Here is a 27,163-nt window from a genome sequence, read left to right on the forward strand (position 1 = left end):
AATCTCATTTCATTAATTAGGTAGTTTCCTTTGGTACTTTATAAATTGTCGATGTAATTTTAGTACTTGCATTTCACAGTCAGTACAGAACTAAAATAAATATACGTGCCATAAAAACACGTGGAATTAAACGTATTCATAATTGCGTAGCTGCAGATGTACTCTAATTCCGGAAGAAGATATTTCCTGTTTCTTGCGATAAGCTTAACACCAAAAGGTAATGAGACAGCCATTCGTGCGATACGCATACATACTGCTGAATGTTTTCTCCCCAAAAAGCTGACTTCTATCTTTGTTGATGATACTGTGCAAAAGAGTTCTACTTTTAGAATAGAAAAGTTTTTTTAAAAAATGCTGTGTTCAAAAGTAATTCATAATCAATTTTTATTTTCTTACTGTCAGGAATTGTTAAAATAGTAGGGGAGAGGGGCCGAAATACTGTAAGTTTTTGTTTGTATATTTCGTTAGCTTAATTGGATGGAGAAAGAAGATAAATGAAATAGATTGATTTTATATTATCAGTTTAATTTTAGGATGTCGAAAATCCTTGCAACGGAGGAAACACTATGCTGTTGCTTAAACTAATGGGAGACACATCTTCCAATCCCTATTGTTTTGTTACTACAAGAGTATTGTTGCCAAAAATTGCAACAACTTGGCTGTACATCAGGGAGAATAATGGAGCTCAACAATTACGTATTTTGACGAGTAGATCTTGTATATTTTGGCCTTTAAAATTATAAACGTATTATATATGGTAATATTTGAGTATCTTTCGACATGTGAGATACAAATATAGCATGAAAATTATATATTTGTTCAGATAATTTTAAATTTCAATAATTACAATAAAAGAGCGTTATTGTTTTAGGAAACAAGAAATAAGAATCTGAGGAATATATATTTTAAATTAGTTGCTTCAAGTGTACCTATATCGGTATTTAGATCACTTTGTCAGTATTCAGTGTCCATACGAAAGCATGTAACCAATATATATATATATATATATATATATATATATATATATATATATATATATATATATATATATATATATATATATATATATATATATATATATATATATATATATATATATATATATATATATATATATATTCGCGTGGACACTGAAAACATAGAAATGTGTATCTGTGTTTTATTATATATGATATGACAAGCTGTATATTAAAGAAAAATCCCATTTAGAAATGAACCAATATACCAGTAATGCGACTATATTAATAGTAGACCGCTCAGTCCTCTGAGGTTAGTATATTTTTTATAATATTTTAGTCACCTGCTACATAGTGAAGAGGTACGGCCCTCCTCGGTTCCTACAGACACCGATCAACATAACAGTCCACAAAGGAGAACTGGCGGTTCTTGGCTGCCATATACAAAACCTGGGTCCGAAGATGGTAAGTTTAATTATCTACGAGGCTATTTCGTAAATACAAGGTTTTATACAGTTCAGTTTGCTTGGAAGTGTTCACGTACTATCTTTCAAGCCACTGGCTATCATCCGCTCCGCTTCTTTAGTAGCCGTGGCTACCCGTGATGAGATTTCCTCATTGTTTTTAAGAGTATGCATAAACGATAATGTTTCATCAATAACACAATTTAACAATCTCATACATATGAATCAAAGTGCCCGTTTATCGATTGAAACGTGATTGCACTTACAATATACACTTTGATTCATTCATTTACATAGCTGGAAGGTAACTGTGAATCACAATGGCGAGAAAACTTTACTCGCACATGCAGTGATTGGCTAAGCAGGTTTGTGCCTATTCATGAGAAACAGGGATACTTTTGCATTAGTGGCTACGGGTGATAAAGGAATGGCTTGCGACAATGTTTTTATGCTTTGGTTTCGACTGTCCTGATCTAGTCCAACAGGTAACGCATAAACTGTAGACTAATAATATTAACGCATTGGCATAACTGATATAATTTGTTGTGTGTAATATCGTAATATTACTACTTATAAAAATCAGAAAATAATATAATTCCTTATACAGGATGACAACATTAACTAATAGTCAGTTCACACTATGGCCCAGCAATAAAAAATATGCAAGGAATATACATGTAATTAGTAAAGAATCTACGAGTTTAAAATCTACTACATAAAAGAATACAAATATAACAGAAATTAATAACAATTTTATAAGGTTAACATTCTATTATCGCATAGATATATCACAGCTGCCACGTACAAATAGTATGCAGTGATAAAATTAGGATCCCTTATTAAAATATTTTTAGAGGTGTAAGGTCTTAAAAGCTGAAACATTACGCGAATATTTAGTATCTTAATGCCAACTATTCCATAAAACCTCTACCGGCGTACGCATAAGATTTCTTAAAATACTCTGTCGGGTCTGATGGTATGTATAACTGATTGTTTTCACTCAACCGTGTATTCCCTGTGATTATATTCCTTACAAACATAAAAAGGTTAAGATACTTTGGCGCTAAATACGTTAAGACCTTGAACATTAGAAAAGCTTTTCTAAGCCTAACAGTCCTTACTCAGCATCCATTTAAGACTGTTGAAAAGATGCAGTATAGATAATTAAAATATCTTTAGCATTTATGATTATCATGGTTGCCAATTTCTGATAACTGTACTGTCTATGCAGCAGATAAAAGTGAGGAAACAATTTTTTTAAACTTTTAGTACCAACCGATTTTATATAAAACACTGAACTCTTTATATAATTCCGACTTTATAAGATAACTTTGTAAACAATGTTTCAAAGTGGTTCTATCAGTGCAAGTTAGTATCATTATTACCAAGTAATTTGTTTGTGTGTGTGTGCGTATATATATATATATATATATATATATATATATATATATATATATATATATATATATATATATATATATATATATATATATATATATATATATATATGACTTATTATGAATAGATGACTTACGAATCTCGTTTATGCAAACATTTAACATCAGAGCTTTCTTCGTTGCTACCATTTGCAGTCGTTGCCTATTTGACTTTATTGGTATACATGTGGAGTTTGCAAAACTACCACTAATTAAAACATTGCTTGTTTCATTTTTTCGTTTATGTAGTAGAATATTTTGTTTTTTTGAGTTTATCTGAACATTGTAATTCTCGACAACAAACTATACTCTCTGCAATGAAATTGACAATTTAGTGGTTATAATGCTGTCAGTTGGATTTGTTTTAAAGATATTCGTTTCTCAGAGAGTCCGTCGATCATAATATGGTTCTCCTGTTTTGTAAAGGTTTCGTAGTCCATTTATTTAGCCATAAAGGTTCGCTTACACGAACCATTTGTATAGGAGCAATTATTAAACCTAAATCCCCTATATTTATTTTGTCTTTCAATTTGAATACTTTCTTCTAAATGTCCCCATATTGTCCCCAAGATCTCTTCTTTCACCTTCAACTTCTCCCCTTCGTGTGTGTGTATATTCCCCTCATTTAGTTTTTGTTTAAATTTCTTTTTATCTGTTGTGCTCGTTCATGATACAAATCAACTTCTCATAGCTGATTTAATGTTCACAGTTCGTAATGGTTATCATGTTATCGATACTATTCGACGCAATGATTGCAGATGTTCACATTTCATCATATTGTTCAACTTCTTTGTTAATCAAATTTTCTTTAATAGCTCTTGCAGCAGTGTTTTCTTCAACTTAAGAACGCGCTAACAGAATCACTTTGCCTCTAGGTACTCCTGCTTAACCCAATCTAGCTGTAAAAGCACCTATATTTGCTTAAACTGTTTCCGTACCTGCCTCTACACAATTCAAATATTCGTATGCTATTTTGTATTTATTTCTCGTGCTTCTTTTGTGTTCAGTCTCATATTTATATCGTGTTAATAATGTGTTGCATTTGAATAGAATGACTAGCATTGTCTATAGGCGTGCAGAATAAAACGGTGGATACTCGGCCCTTGTTTGACCCATTTATATAAAAGAAACTGACAGGTTGGAGTTTCTAACGACAACCAAATTAATCTTCTCTAGATGTTGTGATTTGCGCAGTCCTCACCGTTGTAGGTTGTACTGTTATATTTTTTACTTTCGCCTTCAGAGAAGCATTGCAATGTTTATTTGGATAGGTTACAAAACAGAAATGCAGTCTTTGGGCCATTAGTATCCGTTCTAGGATTGATGTAAACGTTTTGCAATTATTTTGCCATCTGCTCAATGCAGAACGAAGAAATCAGTTTGTGGTCCATGGATTCGATGGTATTTCTGTTTGTAAAACATGAGTGGTACATAAATGTTCTCGTATCCCTACATACGGGAATGAAACTGCAAATAAAAATACCGTCTAATTTAATGTCTTTGACCGGTTCTGCATAGCCATGTGTTGGCAGCAGTTATACATACTACCGTTCCGGAACTTGGGGATATTTTTGCATAGTGGTCCAAAAATGTTCTATTATTCCTCCCCATACGAGATATCAGTCAGATTTAATCATTTACAGCTTCTCTGCACTCTTCACATATCCTAACTACTTTCATGTTGTATTGACTAAGACGATCTTAGGTGGAACACTCATATCGGTGATCATATTGTGACACTGTAAGCTGCAATTACAGAAAATGATGAATAATGTTTAAAATGTTTTAAAACGTGTTGATGTTGTTATTAATGATCTGTCAGGTAGAAAAATACAAGTTTATTAACTTTAATAATTCCTGGGTAAAACCTTTTCCCCGCGATAAGTAACGATTAGAAAACAGAATCAACCTTCTATGTCGCTTTTGCTGTAGCAAATGCTACACAATACATAATGCAAAATAGTAAAAATAAATAAAAAAATAAATCTTTTGTTAATTTTCTTGAGCAGCATTTTACGAATTAATTAAAAAAAATGTATTTTTCAGAAAGTGGTGTGGAGAGATACTTCCAAAGACTTTCCATTGACGATTGGAACCATGACGTTTGCCCCAGAAGACGAAATGAGTGTTGATTATAAATACATATCTCGAACAGAAAGTCATTGGGATTTAACCATTAAAAACGTGAAGCCACATCACGCAGGTCTCTATGAGTGTCAAATAAGCTCCAGCACCCTGTTTACACATTATGTACGCCTGAATGTCATAGGTATGTATGACGTCAAATTAGCAATGCCAACTATATCAAGTGATTTGTACGTGCTTCAACTAACTCCTTCGATCTTGAGATCAAGATCAATTACAAAAAATTAAGTTAATATTCTAGCTAAAAATGTATTTGCTTAGCTTTCCAATACTGTCCTCATTGATTGTGTTCACTTATGGGATGTCATTATTTCCCGGCTCACTTATACTCACCTTAGATGATGAAGTCGAAGTTGCAATCGAAGAAGCTTTACATTAGGGTTTTGGTAACAATTTTTCTTTTACTCATATTTTCGTAACATTTGTGTTGATTCGGGGAATAATTTTGATATCTCATTCTGAAGCAAAGACAGACTGTATGGAACGAATGTAACTGGGTAACATGTTTTGAGCTTTTGATGTAAATTGCTGCATGCATTATGAAGTGGTTATTTTGTTTGGTATCCATTAACTCGTTGTAATGAGATTTGACTCTACATAACACTGTTGGATTGTTTTTATGTTACTTAGGTTACAATTTTAGCGTCACGTGTGAGACAACACAGATATTTATTTGCTTAGAAAATAGATCAAGTAACAAATGTAATGTCAGAGAATCACTGTTTTGTCGGTCGAGCTAGGTGTTCTGTCTGTCTGTCTGTCTGTCTCACTCTTTCTCTCTGTGTGTCTGTCTGTGTGTCTGTATGTCTGTCTGTCTGTCCCTCCCTCTCTCTCTCTCTCTCTCTCTCTCTCTCTCTCTCTCTCTCTCTCTCTGACGATTCTAATGAAAGGAATGAAACATTAATTGAATTTTATTGATATTTCTTTCAAAACAATAATTTGGACTTATAGTTAGTGCCAGATGCTAAAACTTCTGTTAATTTCTTCGTGGAAAATCACGACTTCGAATGCAAACTGATTTTTTCTTTGTCCATTTCGTGATTCACCCAGGTTTGTAATTATGTTTTACTGTTTTCTTCATTCCTTTACAGATGAACCAGAAACTTCAGTAAAACGTACGTGCGCTTAGTAAGCTCGACTGAATCTCTCTCCCCTGCCACCTACTCTATCTCAAACACACACACGCACACACACACTCACGTACACGCGCAATAAATGTATTAGTGCATTATTTGACTGCACCAGTAACCCAAGTAGTTAAAGCATCCGCCTCGGATGCGGAAGGTCTCGGGTTCGAACCCAGGCCAAATCATACCAAAGACATTAAAATGATAATAGCAGCTGCCTTGCTCAGCATTAAGAAGTTAGTATTAGGACTGGTCGGTCTCGTGTAAGGATGATGTAACTGGGTGGGGCATGATGTTTGCATTATGCTGCAGTGCTAGATATCACTATAAACTGCCACACTGCACACATCGTAGCGTTATGACTAAAATTGTTAAAGCTACATTGAAAATCCAAATCACACACACAGTGCATTATTTGGGAACAAATTCGCAATTCACATTATTTAGGGACTAAAATGTGACCTTGCAACTCTGCAAGTAGTTCAAAGTTTAATTGTTTATATTAAATATTTGTTAATATTACATGTTTAACTTGATGTTGTTAATTTTCACGTTTTAATACCCCTTCCATATAACATTAGGTTTGTCCGTCTATTCCGAACGTAAACACGTGTAAAATCTTCGTGAACCAAAATTCCCGTTAATGCAACTTGCAAGTCTTTTTTTTTTTTGTTAAGCTTGAAACTTGGAAGGGATTATTGACTTTGGAACATGTGCGTATCTTTCTGTAATCATCCTCTTATTTGTCTTTATAATATTACCCTTTTCCAGGGCTTGAGTGTAAAAGGATCTTCTATGACTTGACCCATATGCGTATATTAGTAGTGAAGTGGGGCGATTCAGCGTCAATGGGAATTAGCATTAAAAACCACCCTGGGCCTGTTTAGCGTCTATGTAAATTTAACATGGGAAAAAATAGTGGGCCTGTTTAGCGTCAAGGGAATTTAACATGGGAAAAAAATCATCTTGGGCCTGTTGAACAGGGTGGGTCTGTTTAGCGTCAAGGGAAAATGGAACATGGGGAATAAATCGTGGGCCTGTTGAGCGTCAAGGGAAAAAAGGGAACAGGGTCGGGACCCTATTTTAATAGGGTCCCGACCTCATGGGCCTATGAAAATGGAACAGGGAGGGTCTCTATTTTTTTAAAAAAACAAAAAATATAAAAAAGGGGGAGGCAATGAAATTCAAGGTCTTTTCGAGATATAGGAGTGGCCCTGAAAAGGGCCTTTGGGTTTCTTCTTCTTCTTCTTCTTCTAACTCCTCCACTTCTTCAACCATCTTCTCACTTTTTCACTATTCCTGTCTTCTTTTTCTCCTTTTCTGGCATCCACTCAGGATGGCCTAGAGCTCTGAACTTTTCCTGAACTTTTATCCAATTCTGATTCAGCCTCTCAAACTCTGCCTGTTTCTTTTTTTTTTTCCTCATCCTTTCTTTCTTTACTCCATGTCTCCTTTATCTTCTTTACTTCTTCCACCATCACTTTTCTGATTAATTCTTCAGCTTTCTTCAACTTTTCCAGACCTCTTTTGACAAAGGGCCAATCTAACCATTTCACCATTCCTTCCAAAAAACACCTTACTTCTACAACATTATCCAAGGCCTCTTTTAACATTCCAATTTTGACATATGGAGGATTAATAAACCTTCTCAACTTCTTCACTTCTCCTTCTATTAACTCCTCTATCTTCTCCCTGGCTACTTTTAGTTTGTTAGCAAAGTCCAGACTGTTTCTTATCCTCCATTCTCTTTCAATTCTTTCCACTACATATTCACGGTCTATCATCCAGTAGTATGTTTCCTTTAAGTTGTTGAACAGGTCAGATACAGCTACCATTTTCTTTCCGTTATTCCGTAGAATGGTGTGAATGACGAACGTTGTGGGTTCTTATAGTTAAAGCGCGGACGTGAAGGAAAACATCCCCCTAAGACTCAAATCTTATATTACCTAGATCATCACTTAAAACACGCGGACGTGAAGGAAAACATCCCCTACTTTTCTCATCTCATATTATCTACTATCCACATACGCGAAGCAACAATAAACAAATCCATAATCTACTATTCACACAAACGTACGTGAGCACTTACAAAACCCAAACTATATTATCCACATACGCTAAGCAGCAAAATTAAATCCAAAATCTACCATCCACACATACGTACTTGAGCGCTTACAAACATAAACACATACACTCACACTAGTAAAAAGAGTCAGTGTTTATATTCACACTACTCTACATACACACATTGGCAAATAGATTGCTATATCTTTTCTAGAGTATTGGGTAGCCCTGAAAAGGGCTGTTTGTTTTGAACTCCAGGGCACCTGGTTAATGATGGCACCTCCCCGGCCTGGCACCGCAAACACATCTCCGACTCCAGCCTCCTTTCACCCTTTTGACTGGGAGCGCAGAGGGAGGATAATTGGCTTCAGCACCCCAATCCTCTGTCTCTGGTATTTTCTAAGTAATCCTCTCTCCTATTTTCTTTTCCTCCTCTTCCCTTTGTCTTCTCTCCTCCTTTTCCTTCTTTATCCTTCCCTCTTCGACTATGGCCTCTGCAGCAAGCTCATTCACTATATGCCTGGCATATTCCAGGTGCATCTGGAGTTCTAGAAGTTTCACAATCCTTGTATTCATTGTCTTGCTGTTAACAGGTCGACGATGGGTAGCCAAACTGATGATTAGTTTTTAATTTATGCTAAAAGCGCGGACGTGAAGGAAAACATCCCCTAAGACAAAACTTATATTAGCTAAATCATGACCAAACAACGCGCGGACCTAAAAGAAACACTCACTCACTTTTTACTACTCATAACTAATTTAAAATTTTTTCATTAAACAAATAATATACTATCCACATACGTAAAGCAGTCAAATCAAACCCAGATCTACTATTCCCACACTTCAAACAACAAAAAACATTATCATAATCTACTATTCACACAAACGTACGTGAGCGCTTACAATTACACACACACACACACACACACACTTTCTAAGCAAGATAAATAATTCATGTGCTTATACACTCACTTCTATTTCTTTAAAACTTATTATAGGCAATCGATTGTTATTTCTTTTCTAGAGGTTGGGGTAGCCCTGAAAAGGGCTGTTTTTTGTGTGAGAAGTTGAAGCTAGGGCGATCTTTTATATTCTAAGAATGCGACGTCCTCTGACGATAGGTCTGCTTCTTCGGAAAGAGAAGAAGAACTCTTTGGTATCGATACGACAATCGACAAAGCATCTGTAAGGTTCAATTTGCTGCTGCTGTTGTTGCTGCTGTTGCTGCTCTCTCTGCTGTTTCTGAAGTCTGTACTTCTCTGTCCATTCTTCTTTCTCCCTGTTAATTTCTTCCCTGAAGAGCTCTTCAATCAGGTCTTCAGTGACTTTTAACATTCTCACATTCTCTATCTCTTCTGGCTTCGGTATCAGCCTGTGTCTGACCCTATGCAAATTCACGTAGGCTTCGTTTAGCTTAGCTAGTCTGGAGCACATCTTCGTAGGAGGATGAGTCGACAATGGATGGTTAGACTGGTTGTTGTTGTTGAGTTGAATTATAGAGGTGTTCGTCTGCAATAGACATGTACCTCTGGTTTGTTTGCACAAGGTGCAATTTTTGATTACTCCTGAGGGGAGGAATGGTGCCACACCCCTCAGGCATTTATGTATTCACAGAGTACTGTTTAATTGGGCCGTTAGTTCGTAGACAGTAGTGGCGTGCCCAAACGATACTAAATGTAAGGCCTAAGATATGAGTAGGAGTAGTGCAAACACACACTCATGTATTCAGTTTGCTTTTAGCTGCCCCAGGTGTCAACCCAAGCAGTATGTAACGTCGGCTGCCATTGGCCAGCTATGACGTCACATTAGGACACCTGGGCTTGTGGCAAGTGGAAATCGTTCCACATCTTGCCACTTTTGTACGAAATCCGAGCGTGGTAAAGGAGGAAAGGTGCTCAGCAAGCCAGCCCTGGATGTTGCGTACTTCCTGAAACGCCAGCCCATACTTATTTCAAATCGAGTCCAGTTATACTAATGGACAATAAAAATACCAATAATGTGTAAGCCACCTCTGCAATTAGCCAAATTTTAGAGTTATATCAATTTTGAAAAAAAATTTGATCGAACAAGTTGAAATTTTTACGTACATAGTGTACTTTTTAAATTCTAAAAAATAAACCAATCAGTTAAGTCGGAGTGACTTAAAAAAAGTTAGAATCACGCATAAATAAATAATCAGTAAGAAATTTTAACGGCGGTACCCAATAAGGTCAAATCTGGTTAAAATAAAGTGTTATCAAATGCGGCTTTCTACCAAATGAATGCCGTGTATCATTTAGGCAATGTTAGCATTCTTTGTTCTTCCTTCCTTCTTCATAGACTGCTATTGTTGACAGGTTTCAGGATTCCGGTATTGCAAAGGCATGCAGTCAAGTAGGTTTATCGCCTCGTTCTCTTATGGTATCCTTGGGCTATCTCACTAAAGGACCACTCCATAGACTTCCATAGGACGCCAGCGCTCCATACTTTACGCCCCAGCTTTATGTAATTTTCACGGTAACGCTGACTTGGTTCTGGTGGTTCGCTCTTCATAGCTTGCTCTCCATTAGAGGGCTGCACTGCGTACAACTTTACCTCCGTCACTCTTGTCAGGTCTAGGTGAATTTAAAATACTGCAATTATTTCTCAGATTTGCAAGGTTGTTCTAGTGAAGGGCAGTAAATAAGCAGTAGAGTATTTTTCTCCGCTAATTCCAGTGCTGTGGGTTAGACTGGAGGCTACCCCCGGTTTTTAAAGTCAAAGCGCGGACGTGAAGGAAAACATCCCTACACAGTTTTCGAGTCGGAACGTTCAATGAGTGTCATGAGAGAGATAGTAAGAAGTCAAAGAGCATGAATCATGATTTCTATAGCAAAACAAAAGACAAAGGCATTTTTTTCTTCAAAACAACATTTTTTTTTATTCAAAATCACTTAACACTAACAAACAACTATAACATTTTTAACAATAATCCAACAATATAACATCAAACATTTTTTTTTCAAATGACAAACATTTTTTTTCAACTAACACATTATTTTGGACAGGGCTGACAACGTTGTGAATGAAATTGTGATTTCCACTGTTGGAAGTCATTAGGCCATTGATGGACACTACGTTTCCTAGCTTGAGACAAAAGACCAGTATAATGGTCACAAAACCATCCATCTACTTTCACATCGTTTCTAGAAGAAGAACGAGGATCGAAATGAGTCACTAAATATTCTAAGGAATAGCCCAGGCTGCGATGATGCAGAAAATACACACAATATTGTCCACACACCAAGGAATCTGTGCCTTGTAATTTCACATTATTGAATCGGGTGGTCTGAGCATTTCTTCTCATAAAGTTAATAATATCGTCTTCCAAAGGAAGCAATCCATACGAATCAAAATATTCCACACATCCTTCTTGAGGAAAGTAGACGGCTACCCAGTGGGTTCCTGGGAGATGACTCTCGTCCGTGTTGATCACATAAGCTAGATGGTCTTGAGGTTTGCGATGAGGGAGTTCATCTTTAGCACAGACGACAGGATTCCAAGAAGCCGTGTACGAGCTGTGGTTCAAAAGGTAATAAAGTTCCCAGGTATCCATGTTTTTTCTTCTTCACAGGTAATAATAAGTGATTAATTCGATCCTGACTTTTTGCTTGAAAATGTCTGACAAATAACCGTTTCTTCGCTTCGTCTCCCCACTCTGATTCAGGAGAGCTTTTTTTTGATCTCTTGAGTGGTTAATGGTGGACAAGAATGTTCACGCAAGTCTTTATACCACTGATGCCACACGACTTCGTCCGAGATGAGACTCCAAGCTTCGTCCATATACTCGTCCAATGTTTCTTCTTGACTCAGCATCAGGCATTTATCGTGTTGAATTTGACTGGGATGATCGTTTGACATCCATAGCAATCTTTCTTGATCAATTCCGTAATTTTTTCGACCAAGTGTTTGGCAAAACAGGAGACTAAATGGGCTTCTTGTTCTGGCCATCTCGACTTCATTATGATAACTTTTTCGTCTTTGCCTTGAGATTCTTCTTGCACAGTCTCTTCACATTCCATGTTCAAAGTTTCTCCACTAGGTAAAGAGGGATAACAGTCTTCCATAGCTTCTAATAATCTAGAATGACTTCTCTCAAACTGTTAATTTCTATCGTATTATCAAATTCTGCATACAGGATGACGTTCACCGTTTCATCAGGCTTTCGGTTTGCAAACTGAATTTCCACACGAATCTGGCCGGATTTTATAGGGTGGAAATGTCCCTCGTCGCTGCCTTGGTCAGGAGTGAAATCAAACACCCACAAAGCATAGCCTTCTGCATAATCTTCGTACGTAATGCCATGACTGGTGTTGGTTCCTAACTGTCCGGTGGCTTCGTACAGGGACAAGTACTACCTTAAGTAATTCTTCTTTTCAAAGTCAGGTTCGAACGGTCGGATACACAAGGTCTTGCCATCGCGAATGACTTCGATCTTGGACACGCCAAAGTGTTGAAAGTAGAAAGGACTTTTATCGGCAGCTCCGTTGAAGGCTGTATTCTCGACGATACCAACGATCAAACGTTTGGGTAACTGTCCTTGGAACAGATGATCTTCGATCATGGATCGCTGTCCCTTGGGAATGGTGAAGGTTTTCACTTCCACGCGTCGTATCGGATACTTGGCGGTCGTTCTGCTCAGCGTGTGACTGATGTCGTTTCCCACTTTAGGTAACACTTCCACACGGCGTACGTAGAGTCTAGCTTCTTGGATTTTGGTTTTGTAATCATCAGCCACTATCAGCCATTAAATGGAAAGCGGTACTGCTACGATTCAGTCTCAGACAGACATCCACCCCGTTCAGCAAATACTTTTCTTGCAACCACATGTCCAAATTCAAACGATCCATCAGTTCTAAACTCTCTCCGTCTTTGATTTTGTCTCTTTTGCGAAGGTCGTTCACCAATAAGACCTTTTTGCGTTGTCCGGTCCCTTGAGGAGGAGAGACGCGGGTCATGTCCAGTTGTGGCTTTTCCATCGGTGATGTCAAACTGGTCATTGGATTGTTGCACGTGTTGAATCTTGTCCATGACTTTGGAAGCGGTCAATTCTGCAGGGCTGCCAAACTCGATCCAAACAGGGGATTTCAAACCGTCGTGTTGTATGGAAAGTCTCAAGCGATCGTCTTCTTTGGGTTGACATTGTCGGTTGAGTCTGGTGAGCAAAGAATCCCACATCTCGGTGATGAACCCTTCTGCTTTCTCTAACGGTACTTCGGACTTGAAATCTTTAAACTTCACTGTGTATTTGTCAGCCGTAGTTCTAAATTTTCTAGAGGGACGCTTTTCCGTCTTTCGAATGGAATAGTACTTTTCAGGAATGACTAAGGGTGGTGAACTTTGTTTATAGGGTTTTGATTCTGGTTCAGTCATGTCCTCTTCAAAATCGCTGGCATGAATTTGTGCCAAGACTTCAGCCCTGGTACGAGGCGATAGATCACGTTTCTGCCTCTTACTTTCTTCTTCTTTCTTCTCAAATGAATTGGATCATTTCATCTTGATAGCAAAAAGTCAAATGACTAAAGTTTAAACACCATGGACTAATTTATAGTCATGACAGACCAGCGTATATAAAGGGTGTGTGTCTTGTCCTTTCACTATTCATTTCACTCTCCAACCTAGCAGAACGATGGAAGAGACTACACAAATCGAACGTTTCATCAGAGCGTTGCGAGGGGTCATTAGAAAATTCTCTTCAGACCAGCCGACGGACTACTCTCCTTCCTTTCGAGATAAAAGTCAAGATACTTGCTATATCTGTCAGAAGAAATGGCATTGGTCTTCAGAGTGTCCAGACCGTCAAAAAAGAAAAAAAGGGGCTAGAAGAGACAAAAGTCAAGATACCTGTTATCATTGTCAAGAAAAAGGACATTGGTCTCCAGATTGCCCAAAGAAACAAGAGGAGTCAGAAGAAGAGAGGAATTCTTCAGAGGAAGAAGAGGAAGAAAGCAGAGAGGTGAAGAAAAAGAAACAGGAGAAAAAAAGAAGAAGGGAAGAAAGTAAGGATGAAGAGGAGGAAAAGACTGTGAAGGTGAAGAAATTGAAAAAACAGAGAGAGTGAACAATGAGACAGAAGAAGTTTATGAACTTTTTAAAGTGTTATGTTGTGAGTTGTGAATTGTGAATTGGATTGTAAATATTTATAAAAGAATAAATTAGGTATAAAAAGGTAAGTGTCTTTGGGTTTTGATTTTAAAATAAGAAGCTACACTCACACACTCATACACAGACACGCACGTCCTATAGGGGTAAAATGGTTGGATTTTTTTTAGTTATTGGCAATTGAAAGTCTATCTCTTTTCGAGAGACGTGGGTCGCCCTGAAAAGGGCCTTTTTTGGTGTAGGGGTGAGTTTAAGCAATCAACTTTAACTGTCTTAAGCCTTTGCCACGGCCAAGGCCTACCTCTGGACTGCGTAATGTTGATGATGATGATGATTTGGTTGAAATCACTAAGGGTGGCACGGTAGGCTTAGTCACAGGGTTTGAGTGTTTAGCTCGGGAAGGTCGTATTCTCTTCAATCGTAATAAAGAAGTCTGATACATTGATAAAATGTCTAACAGTACCGTGACCGTTTGACTTTCACACCCTTGTTTCTTTGCTGCTGCTGCTTCTTCTTCTTGTTTTTTTCTTACCTCTTCTTCTTGCTGCTGTTGCTGTAGGAGAAAAGCTTGTTCCACTTCCTTTTGCCGTTGTATAAATTTCTCCAATTCTTCTTTCTGTCTCTGTCTAAAATTCTCCACGTGCGGTAATGAAGGAGAAGGTGACGAAGGTTCAGGAACAAATTCTTGCGAGGTAAGAAAATCCACAAAATCCCAATTCACCTCTTTTGAAAGTAAGTCCGGGTTCCCTTTGGTAGTCTCCACCGCCGATGCACCCCAATTTATCGTTTTCTGAGTTTCCGTCATGTTGAAAAAATTGTCGCATGAATTGACTGCGCACAGGCGCTAGCGAATCTATATAGACCACGTGACGTCACAGACTGCTCTCTTCGGATTGGACGTGGGCTGACTGAATTTTGTAACACGTGTTTGGATAGGTCAACGAACTCAATCCGTTTCAATCCTTCCTCTCCCTATAAATAAGTGCAGTTCACTGCATTTCTTCACCTGTTCTCGGCGCCTCAACATGTGGACCGACGTTCAATCTTCCACGCTTGTATCATCCATGATGTTCCGGACGGACATACAGATGTATGTCCGATCCAAGTGGACAGTTGTCCATAGGACCGACACCAGCCTATGGATACGAAGAGTCTATGTGGAGAGGCAAGAATGCCTCAAAAGAGTTTTAGTATATGGCCCTACAGTCAGGCGAAGCCTAAGGACAAAAAGAAGTCACAGATGCCCTTTATGTTAAGGGTATATTAACATAAACCCAAAGGCCCTTTTCAGGGCCACTCATATATCTCGAAAAGACCTTGACTTTCATTGCCTTCCCCTTTTTTTTATTTTTTTTGTTTTTTAAAAAAAATAGAGACCCTCCCTGTTCCATTTTCATAGGCCCATGAGGTCGGGACCCCATTAAAATAGGTTTCCGACCCTGTTCCATTTTTTCCCTTGACGCTCAACAGGCCCACGATTTATTCCCCATGTTCCATTTTCCCTTGACGCTAAACAGACCCACCCTGTTCAATTTCCCTTGACGCTCAACAGGCCCAAGATTATTTTTTTCCCATGTTAAATTCCCTTGACGCTAAACAGGCCCACGATTTTTTGTCATGTTAAATTTACATAGACACTAAACAGGCCCAGGGTGGTTTTTAATGCTAATTCCCATTGACGCTGAATCGCCCCACTTCACTACTTATATTGTTGTCGTCACGGTCTGGTACATTGTATTGCCCCTTTTTAGTGTAAAGATATACTGAGGACAATATTTATATGTGTAACCAGCCCACAACTTTTAATGCATTTCCCTGAAACTTAATAGACATTATTTGCATGAGATCGACATATGGATATCGTTCAGTCGTAATGCTCAGATAATTTTTATTTCCTTCCCCAAGAGTCATGACCCTTTTGATAACACTGGACAACAAATTTTTACAAAAGTCATGTTACTGAAATAAAATTAGTCAATTCTTATCAATTTTTATGTGCTGAACACGAATATGACAGTCAAATTGCAAAATTGGCTCTAGTTTTTTTGTAATCTGCAAGAAATTAATGTTTACATAACTAAATGCATTCCAATAGTAAAAGGTCAACTGTAATAGCCTACCTATAAAAAATCAAGTCATTGACTACATCTTAGATTTCTTCGCCTGTCTCTTGTACAGCTGTTCGGGAGCATCTCTGAGGAGTGTCCAGCAGTAGTCAGCCAGCATTGTAGTGGACCATTTTCCCTGGTATCTTTGTTCCATTGTTGCGATATCTTGATGAAAACGTTCGCCGTGTTCATCACTAACAATACCACAGTTGCTAGGAAAGAAATCCAAATGGGAATGAAGGAAGTGAATCTTTAGAGACATATTGCAGCCAAGTTTCTTATACTTCATCAACATGTCTTCTACTAGTTCCTTATAGTTTTCTGCCCTAACATTTCCGAGGAAGTTTGTAGAAACTAGGCGAAAAGCATTCCATGCTTGTTTCGCGTCACCTTCCAGCAAGTTGTTGAACCGGTCATCTTTGAAAAGCTCTCGAATCTGAGGACCCACAAAAACTCCCTCTTTAATCTTTGCTTCGCTGAGTAGAGGGAATTTTTCATGCAGGTATCGGAATGCTGGCAAAGTCCGGTCAATGGCTTTCACGAAGTTCTTCATCAAACCTAGTTTGATGTGAAGGGGTGGTAGCAAGATTTTCTGAGCCTCAACCAGAGCTGGGTGTTGGATATTCTTCTCTCCAATGGCTACATTCTGCCTGTGAGTCCATTCCTTCCTCATGTAGTACATTTCCCTTGCTCGGCTATCCCACTCGCATAAGAAACACATGTATTTTGTATATCCTTGCTGCAGTCCCATTAAAAGGGCAACTACCTTCAAATCACCACAGAGGTGCCAGCTGTACTTGTTATACTCAATGGAATTCAGTAGCTGCCTTAAGTTATCGTATGTCTCTTTCATGTGGACAGCATACGCTACTGGAATAGATGGAAGAATGTTTCCATTGTGCAAAAGCACAGCCTTGAGACTCAGTTTCGAAGAGTCCACAAATAGTCTCCATTCTTGTGGGTCATGAGTGATTTTTAAAGCATTCATGAGGCCCTCAATATCGGAACAGAATATCAGATTACTTTCCTTTCTGAAGAAAGGCTCCAATTGCTGGTGGCGCTTTCGATATGCAGTAATTGTGACATCTTCTTCTAGAAGATTCCATTGTTGGAGTCTTGATCCTAGCAATTCTGCCTTGTTCTTTGATAAGTCCAAATCACGAATCAGGTCATTTAGTTCTTCCTGTGTTATTCTGTGTGTGGTTGATGATGCACCACAGTGAAAATCTGGATCACTGCATGCTGATGGACCAGGAGAAGAACAGGTCGACTCACCTTTGTCTTCGTCAGATGAATCAAGAGAATATTCTGCTGGAGGTTCTGGAATAGGAAGTCCCTCACCATGTGGAACTGGTCTCAATGCAGACGGAATGTTTGGGTAGACTATTCTCGACTTCTTTCGCTTCGTTATTCCGCCGGAAAGAGGAGGAACCAAGCAGAAGTAACAGTCATTTAGGTGGTTGCTTGGCTCTCTCCACACCATTGGGACTGCAAACGGCATTGATGACCTTTTGCAATTCAACCACTGTGAAAGCTGTGTTGTACATGTAGCACAGCATATATGCGGAGCCCAAGGCTTGTCTTGGTCACCAACCTTGCATCCGAAGTAAAGATGATATGCCTTCTTCACTTGAGAATTGATACTTTTCTTCTGGTTGGCAAATGTCACTTCCCCACAAATATAGCAAAAATTATCCGCGGTATTAACACACTTTCGAGGCATTACTGTTCTTTATTGTACGTAAATGGATAAAATAATAAGTTTTATGTAACAGTAGCTTGAACTGTCTCGCACAACGTCTAAAATATTTTAAATGCTGAACCTATCTGATTGGGCTTTATATAGTACACTGCTTACGTCAGCTTCAGCAGCCGCCTGGCATTAGTATAATAGGCCTACACATGTATAGTACACTGCTGACGTCAACTTACTTCAGCAGCCGCATGGCATTAGTATTGCATTGCATCAGAAAATGATGCAATCAACTGTGGATGATGTGAGCATGATGGTATTATGCAATGTTACATCATTATTCCGGATGTTGCTGCAGTCCTACTGGAGAAATTTACACAGTGAAACATAGAAAATGAGGTATATGAATATCTTCAAAACGAGAGCCAATACAAATTTTTCACGGTTATATTCGTGTTCGGCACACCAAAATACTACAGATTAGGGCCTTTTCAAGTCAGTAATGATTTCACTGTTGACCAGTGTAACTTGCTAAGCAACTTGGCAGATATTACTGAGTTCAGGTGAACGTGCGCAGCTCTGCACGATATGGCGGGTATGCCTTGGCCCTTCATCCTGGTATCTGAATAGGCTCAAATTATTTCAAAGAAATGAAAAAATAACAATCTGATTATCAAGACGCTTGGGACTCATCAATCATTACAAAATGAATCGTGGTCATAGTCTACGTTACTATTTTCACACCATCAGGAAAATGCCTCTTTTTCACATATCAATATAAATGATTGGATTAATTAATTATGCGTTTATCATTAAAAGTTGCACACAAAAAACAACGAACAAAACATAATTATTGTCTTTCTTTCAATATTGGATTTATGAAGCTATACATGGGATTCTTCATTTTAGTTCCATGTTTTAGATAAACAATATAACAATGAAGAAAACAACACTAGATACTACTACTTGTATTTCTATTAAATCGAAAGTAAATATGTCGTCATCGTAACTACTATTAAATTGAAAGAAAATATGTCGTTGTTATAAGTACTATTAAATCGAAAGTAAATATGTCACCCTTATAACTACTATTAAATAGAAAGTAAATATGACGTCATTATAACTACGATTAAATCGAAAGTAAATGTGTCGTCATTATAAATACTATTAAATCGAAAGTAAATGTGTGGTCATTATAACTACTAGTAAATCGAAACTAAATAAATCGTCATTATAACTACTACTAAATCGAAACTTAAAGTAAATATGTCTTCATTATAGCTACTGTGAAATAGAAAGTAAATATGTCATCATTATAACTTATATAAAATCGAAGTAAATAAATTATCTTTATAACTACTATTAAATCGCAACTTAGAGAATAAATATGTCATTATTAATGACACCAACAACAGATACTACTACTTGTACCACTTTTAAATTGAAATTAAATCTGTCTTCATTATCAATGACAAAACAAATATTGGATGAATCTACATTACATTGACAGGAAACAAATTTTGCAGGTTCAGAAGTCAAGGTAACTGGGGACGAATATGTAACTCTCCATGAAAAGATTCACCTCACGTGCAATGCGACGGGTGCAGACCACGCGCCTGATGATGTAGATTGGTTTTTTGAAGGAAACAGAATTCATACTTCAAGTCCAAGATGGCGAGATAGAGTTGAAATATTGAAACGAAGGCCAATTCCTGGAAAAGCATACATAAGTGACTTGATCATTCGACGTAGTACTATGGCCGACCAAGGCAGCTATGTGTGCAGAAGTTCTGACTTAAGTGTAAATAGTATAAAAGTCCATGTCCTGAACGGTAAGTTATTAAAAGCTTGGTTGGATCAAAATGATCCGACCACTAAGAGGATTACAACTTCAGCCTAATACAGGGCTGTCTGAAGCACAAGTCTGATTATGTAAGAAACTGATTGTGTAACAAAAAAGACAAAGTGACATAACAAAAGAAATAACATGCGAAAATAAAATGCAATTTACAAACACGGATACATGTTACTCACAAACATTAGAAAAATAAAACTTTGGTTGTTTCATTTCTCTGAACCTTTAAGATTTTGTCCAACATATCTGTAAACTTCTAGTGTACAACTATCTTTTGTTTCTTTTCATTTGATGCAAAAGACCAGTTTGTCAAGTCTAGTATTATCCACTCCGTGCAATTGTGCTTGTCTCAGTTTGTTTATTGCGCTCAGATCATTTCTTGTTGTAGTAGTTAACTAGTTGTGTGCTGTACGAGCAATGACTAATGCGGCATTATAAATAATTTGTACTTGAAATTTGAGAATGACGTTGTGCGGTCTCTAAATGTAGTGGAACAAGTAGTATAATGTTGTTGCAACGTTGGAACATGCTCGAACAATGTGCTGAAATTTGCATAAATTTTATTCTTAAACTATATTTGTTTAGGAGCGTATGTAATTATGGCGCACGTCTTATTCTGGAACTAGGCTACATATTTGCTAAACCCTCTCTGCCTTACACACACTAAGAATGAGGACTCATTATTTTTCCTGATGGAAGCAATTAACTTCTATAAATTAGTGCCAAGCTAAGTCAGAAAAAAATATTGTGAATATTAGCTCAAATTCTTACGAATATTCACAACACATATAAGAATAATTGGAATATTTATGCTATAATCTATTGCAGGAATATTTAGCAAACCACATTTTGACCTAAGCTACCAATTTACTTTAATGCATGCATTTATGGATGAAAGGATGTGATAGATGTTAGAGGCACATACATAGAGTACGAAGCATTAACGTATATATTTATGCATGTATGTTAAAGTAGGCACATGACCGGATTAAGGTATGTTTGTAAACACAATGTATCCTTTGGCAAAATTATAATTGAAAATTTATTAATTGCTTCAATCACAGGCATACGCATGTACTCACTCAACACGCACCTGTTTAAGTCAACTAAAAGTCAACTTAATTCAAATAAAAGTCTATTTAAGTCACCCGAAAACCACACGCATTAAGACGTTAATGAACAAGAAAGCGCATGTCGGATATTATATTCAAAACATGAAACAATTGATTAATTTAGGCATGCATAAACAAAAGCAATTGTATTTTTCAATACATATACATGCATATATACATACATACATACATACATACATACATACATACATACATACATACATACATACATACATACAACTTTGCGAATGTTCGGAATTAAATAGCAAATATATTACATGCTAGTTTGCGACCTTTCTCAACCTAACGTACGACTTCTGTACTATCCTGAATTGTGAAGGAGGTGTTTGCAGGGTAAGCAGTAGGTAAATGTAGCTGCTATAGTATTGATTTCAGAAAAATTATGTTTTTTTCTATATTCCGCCAGATAAATGTCATCAGGTGATGCGCCAAACGCTGGAGTAAAATTTTAAAGAAACAAAATGTATTCATAAAAGCAGAATAAATAGTATTTATTGATTTTGTTTCATACACTCGTTTCTGAAAGTGAAGCCAAATTTTATGTTACTTCAAGTGGCCGGTGCTAATCATATCAAATCTGTCTCTATTACACTTCTCTTTAAAAGGGCATTTGATAATAACATACATACGCTGGATGCATGAATCATATGTACAATGAGTATATCTGTGTATTATAATAACATCATAATGGGCATTTGAGACCGGGCTAGCCTATCATGACTCCCCAAGCCAGAACCCTTTTTATTTCCCCGTAACAGAGCCTGCTAAATTCACAACCGCATAGTACATCAATAGTGCCCATAGAGGGGCCGTCGAGACCACCAAAAAGTAGTAATCGAAATATTTCCAATTGGAGAAACAAAATTGCACATATATATTCAAACTATGACACACATTTGTGCTACCAAGATGACAACGCTCATTTCAACAAGGGTCCAAAAATCTCAACCTTCCGGTCTTTGGGATAGCGGACCGACATGCAGGTATTCATGCAGAACGTCTACTGAGGCAACCAAACCTCTGATATCGCAGACGACGACTGTCGGCCTATAGGCTGCCCGAGCGATCTCCAAACCCAATTGCAGTCCGTATCCGACATCTTCGTAGATCTGTACTTGTGGAGCATCCATTCCAAAAGCCAGATATCCCACTCAAAAGTCACTGGAGCCTGTCTGCTGCATGAATCCATTCTATCACCACCGGGCTGCCCAGAGACTTTCACGTTCGCATTGTCGCAAGCCCGCCCCCTCCCCCCTACAGCGGGACTGGACCATCAATGCAACGGTCCACGACTACAACCTTTCCCCAGGAAGATCCGCATATACTAGAGGTCTGTCGGGTGAAACTTGATAGTAATTAAAAAGGGTTCTGGCCTGGAGAAATGATAGGTTAACGGTGCGTATCGTTATACTACTTGTATTTTCAACAATGTTTTGTAATAATAATTAGTTTATTGACATTATAACAGTATTGGAAAATATGTCTCGTGAAATTCTAGATAAAACTAGTTTAGTACTACGAGAATATTTTACACGGTACGTGTAATTACAATTCATGTTTGATGTACATTGAACTTACTTTACATGGCATGTGTAATTACAATTCGTGTATGATGTACATTGAACTTACGTTACATGGTACGTGTAATTACAATTCATGTATGATTTACATTGTACTTACTTTACATGGTATGCATAATTACAACTCGGTGTATGGTGTACATTGAACTTACGTTACATGGTACGTGTAATTACAATTAATGTATGATGTACATTGAACTTACGTCACATGGTACATGTAATTACAATTCATGTATGATTTACATTGAACTTACTTTACATGGTATGTATAATTACAATTCGTGTATGATGTACATTGAACTTACGTTACATGGTACGTGTAATTACAATTAATGTATGATGTACATTGAACTTACGTCACATGGTACGTGTAGTAATAATTCATATATGACCTCTCCGGTGGCCGAGTGGTTAGAGCGTCCGCCTCGGATGCGGGAGGTCGTGGGTTCGATACCCAGCCGAGTCATACCAAAGATTTACAAAAATGGTACTAACAGCTGCCTCGCTTGACGCTCAGCATTAAGAGGTTAGTGTTAGGACTGGTCGGCCTGGTGTCAGGACAATGTGACTGGGTGGGACATCATGCTACATTGTCTGCGGCATGATGCCCCAGTGCTAGACATCACTATAAACTGTCACACTGCAGACATCGTAGCGATATGACTGAAATTTTTGTAAAGCTACGTTAAAAATCCAGATCACACACACACACACACACACACACACACACACACACACAATTCATATATGATGTACATTGAACTTACGTTACATGGTACGTGTGATTACAATTCATATATGATGTACACTGAACATACGTTACGTTGTACGTGTAATTACAATTCGTATATGATGTACATACATTGAACTTACGTTACATGGTACGTGTAATTTCAATTCATATATGATGTACATTGAACTTACGTTACATGGTACGAATAATTACAAACCATATATAATGGACATTGAAGATAGATGAATTAATAATATATATCAAGCCTTTTTAATGAACGTGGTTTTAAAACGTGGCATAACTCTTAAGGTCTTTGATCAGTGGACAGACAATGCTCGTAGGAATTATTTCCCTTAGTTCATGACAGCTCATAAAATTTCACTAATGACAGCGTAATCGGGTTTGAATTTGTTTTACTTTGATACAAACGTTATTTAATCATTCTCTCGGAATCGTGAAATGTAAATGTAGAATGATTACTTCAAAGTCGTAAATATTCAGAAGATGTGGCGTGATATTTCCCTGCACCAGGCTTTGTATACGCCGGGAAAACTACAAATACCATATTTTACTGATACAGTGTTGGTCAATGTTGCAGCGTGTTTTTTCTTAGAGATAAGAAGTAAAAAAATCTATAACATATTTAAGTTTTAATAATTTGATTTTTATTTTCAAAATAGAGAAAATTCCCATCTTTAAATCTGTAGCATTCCAAAATTTCAAAACCGTTTTAGATGTTTAAATGCTAGTTCGTAGTCATAAATATATTTAGCAAGCTTCTTCTTCTAAATTTTGACTTTCGAAGTAAAACTATTTTACATTTTTAAGGTTCCCTCATATTTTGATAATTATTTTTTTTTATCACTTTTTTAAGTTTAGAGTTTTTACCAAAGTTTCAAAATCTAAGATTGTTACACGTCAGCCGATGACGATATATGTTTGCTTTTTTTTTCTTGTTTTGTTTTGTATTGGGGATTGACTGCATTTCACATGTCGTAATCATGTTATTATACGAGATTTTAGTAGGTATCGGTCTTGATCTAAATCAAATGTTTGTTGATTGACTGATTTCAGCCTTAGATAATAAAAAAAATATTTCTTCTCCTTTCAGGCGAAAGAGATAACCTGACCAGGAGGGGTAAGTTTATTTTTTAATAGTGTAGAACGAGTGAATTAGTGACTAATAACGTATTACTAAATGTAAGTTTTCCGTTTAAAAATTTCTCAGGCATGTTGAAGACATGTAAGTGCGCGTAATTGACATTGCGATCCTAATAAGGGCTTTTCTTTCTGACAAGGATAAAATGATCAACTTAGCTCTTATATCAGGAGCATGTTAAGATAAATCCCGAGTTAAATTATTTTCGATGAAATCTGTTCTGAGTACCCGGTAATTTTCGAGTTCTCAATTAAAATGCTTGAAAAAGTGAAACACTGGGATAAACTTCACCTGGGCGAGACTTTTTTTTTTATTTACTTCTATTTTTACAAGACTTTCGTGGATGTTGTTTATATATGGGATGAAGCTAACACAAATAAATCTGTCATATTCACTCATTTGAAGATAAACAAAACAATTAGTGGTCTCAGTAAAAGAAAGTTAAGTAGCTGTATTTTAAGCGTTGACTGAATTTGGAAGCCATAGTTATGTTATTTTCTTCATTTCCAGCATTTAGAGTCATTGCAGAAACAAATATTTCAATCGAAACAAATGGAACACATGAAATAATGCCTTAAGGATTATTCCTGAAAGCAAACGTCATACCGGTCAAGATACATAGTTGTAACAAAATGAAAAATTAAAATAAATGGCACTTCTCTGTCTGCGAGATTCATCAAACAAGAAACAAAAATCTCTAACGAACTATCCCCCTTTCATGCTTGTTTTATACAGCTTTTTTCATCGTCATCATCATTGTCATTATCATCAGCAGCAGCAACGTATCTTCTTACTTTGGTCTCCTTCTCCTTTATGTCTTGTTGTTTTGTTGTGTTTTTCTTATTACAGGCTCAGGACACGATCGCAGTGGACATCGTTCAGCAACGAACAGTATGGCAAGAACATTCTTTGTTGACTACCAACTAATAAGTGTCCTCATAGCTCTAATATTGTTTCAGAGATAACCATGGATAGTTTTCAACCTCACACGTTTGCATTCATTGCAATTTGTACCATATTCCTCTATGCCATTTGGTGCCTTGCACTGTATATTTTGTCACGTTATTCAGAGGAATCAGTCTTCGTGGATATCATATGTTGCGTTTGACAGCTATCAATGTCTGCAGCGCATTTTTACAGAGTGCACCGTCGGCATTTTAATTGATATTGTGCGCGTTCATTTCAGCGTGTAAAATGCATACATACAATGGTTCACATTGTCTTCAGAGGATCGTTGATAATGATGAATATTCATGAAAATCTATTAGTAGGCTTATGATAATATCCATTATAATCAGATGCAAGATTGGATCTTAATAAACCAGACTGTGTGGAAATCCGTATGATTCCAATAGGAAAGGATTCAGACGAATATTGCATGACAAAATTTGGATTCGATACGGAATTGCTTGATTTATTTTGATGAGATACCACTATGGCCCTAAATGAATAATTGTTTTCTTTGATATAAAAAAGTAAATATTCAATCTTGCAAAAGGAAGTAACATTGGGAAAGTGCAATAATTGCATCCTCATCAACTGATTATCTACTCTGTGTTGTAGTTACGAAGCCTTAAGGTTGTGATTTTGTGATATTGTTGTTGACTTACGTATGTATCATTTTTACTTTAGACAATTTTAATACGAAGATTATTTATATAAGTACACGAAGTTTATGTCAGTGTGAAAGCAGATAGACAAAACAAGATGTGATAGAGAAACAAAGTCTTTAAGGTATAGATGCCAGCAATCAAAATGAGTCACTTATTCCAACCGACTCGTCGACGGAAGAAATGATCCAAGATGATTTTTGCTTTTCCACTGACTTAATTGAACCTTATAGAAAGGCGAGACAAAACTCTTACACTTATTTACGTGAGTCATTCATCAACCATTTCATATCATTTTATCAAAGATGTTATTTTATGTTTGTATAACTTGACGATCATTATAATTTTGCGTTTGCCGCCAGCATTTGCTGACTTTATTTTGCACGTTACTGACTTGGATTATGTATCTCTAATTCTGAAATCTCACTTTTCCATTCACAAATTTCTATGAGTATGCAATCCGAATTCTTTATTCCAAATTCTTTGGAATATTTTTCTTTACAATCAACTCATTGGAAAAGTATTTTGAATTCAATGGATATTACTTTGAGTGAAGATTCCAAATAAAGTAAATCATGTATTGGAACTGACTGGAAAGGGTCATAAGTAATAACGACACATCTTCACTCGAGTGTCCTTTAATAACTGTTCTGTATGGTAGGATGGAGGCCAAATACAATATGTTGATCCCCACTTTAAGAATATGCATCGAGTGTGGTTGGTTGTGACCTGAAATCGAAAGTCAAGCAAACGCACATGTTAAATATATATGTTGGTTAACAAACGAGAAAATGAAGAATATATTAAGCTATAAAATATTGATTATAAGGACAACAATGCGGAAGAGAAATGAATTCTCAAATTTCGGTCTCGTCTGTTTGCAATTGAGATTTGCTAGTTTGTCTCCGGGTTCAACATCAAACCGATATTGACGTAAATAATTTATTCACAAGTAGTTAATGGGCTGGCATTGAATCACT

General features: G+C 37.0%; 1 protein-coding gene across 2 annotated transcripts in view; it reads left to right on the forward strand.

The window, feature by feature from the left end:
• The window catches only part of LOC149801608 (zwei Ig domain protein zig-8-like), a 133,905-nt gene that overhangs the window by 101,298 nt on the left and 5,444 nt on the right, over positions 1–27,163 (forward strand). The window contains exons 4-9 of one of the 2 annotated variants that reach the window (XM_089955869.1): positions 1,297–1,421; positions 4,903–5,125; positions 6,093–6,116; positions 19,640–19,945; positions 24,526–24,552; positions 25,423–25,464. In XM_089955869.1, coding sequence (XP_089811995.1) covers positions 1,297–1,421; positions 4,903–5,125; positions 6,093–6,116; positions 19,640–19,945; positions 24,526–24,552; positions 25,423–25,464 — 747 coding nt within the window. Of the gene's footprint in view, positions 1–1,296; positions 1,422–4,902; positions 5,126–6,092; positions 6,117–19,639; positions 19,946–24,525; positions 24,553–25,422; positions 26,810–27,163 lie in introns of those variants that run through there. The other variant, XM_089955868.1, reaches the window with a different exon arrangement.

The sequence above is a fragment of the Sinohyriopsis cumingii genome, chromosome 4 (genome assembly GCF_028554795.1).
Source record: "Sinohyriopsis cumingii isolate HCF-2022 chromosome 4, ASM2855479v2, whole genome shotgun sequence".
Classification (NCBI taxonomy): Eukaryota; Metazoa; Mollusca; class Bivalvia; order Unionida; family Unionidae; genus Sinohyriopsis; species Sinohyriopsis cumingii.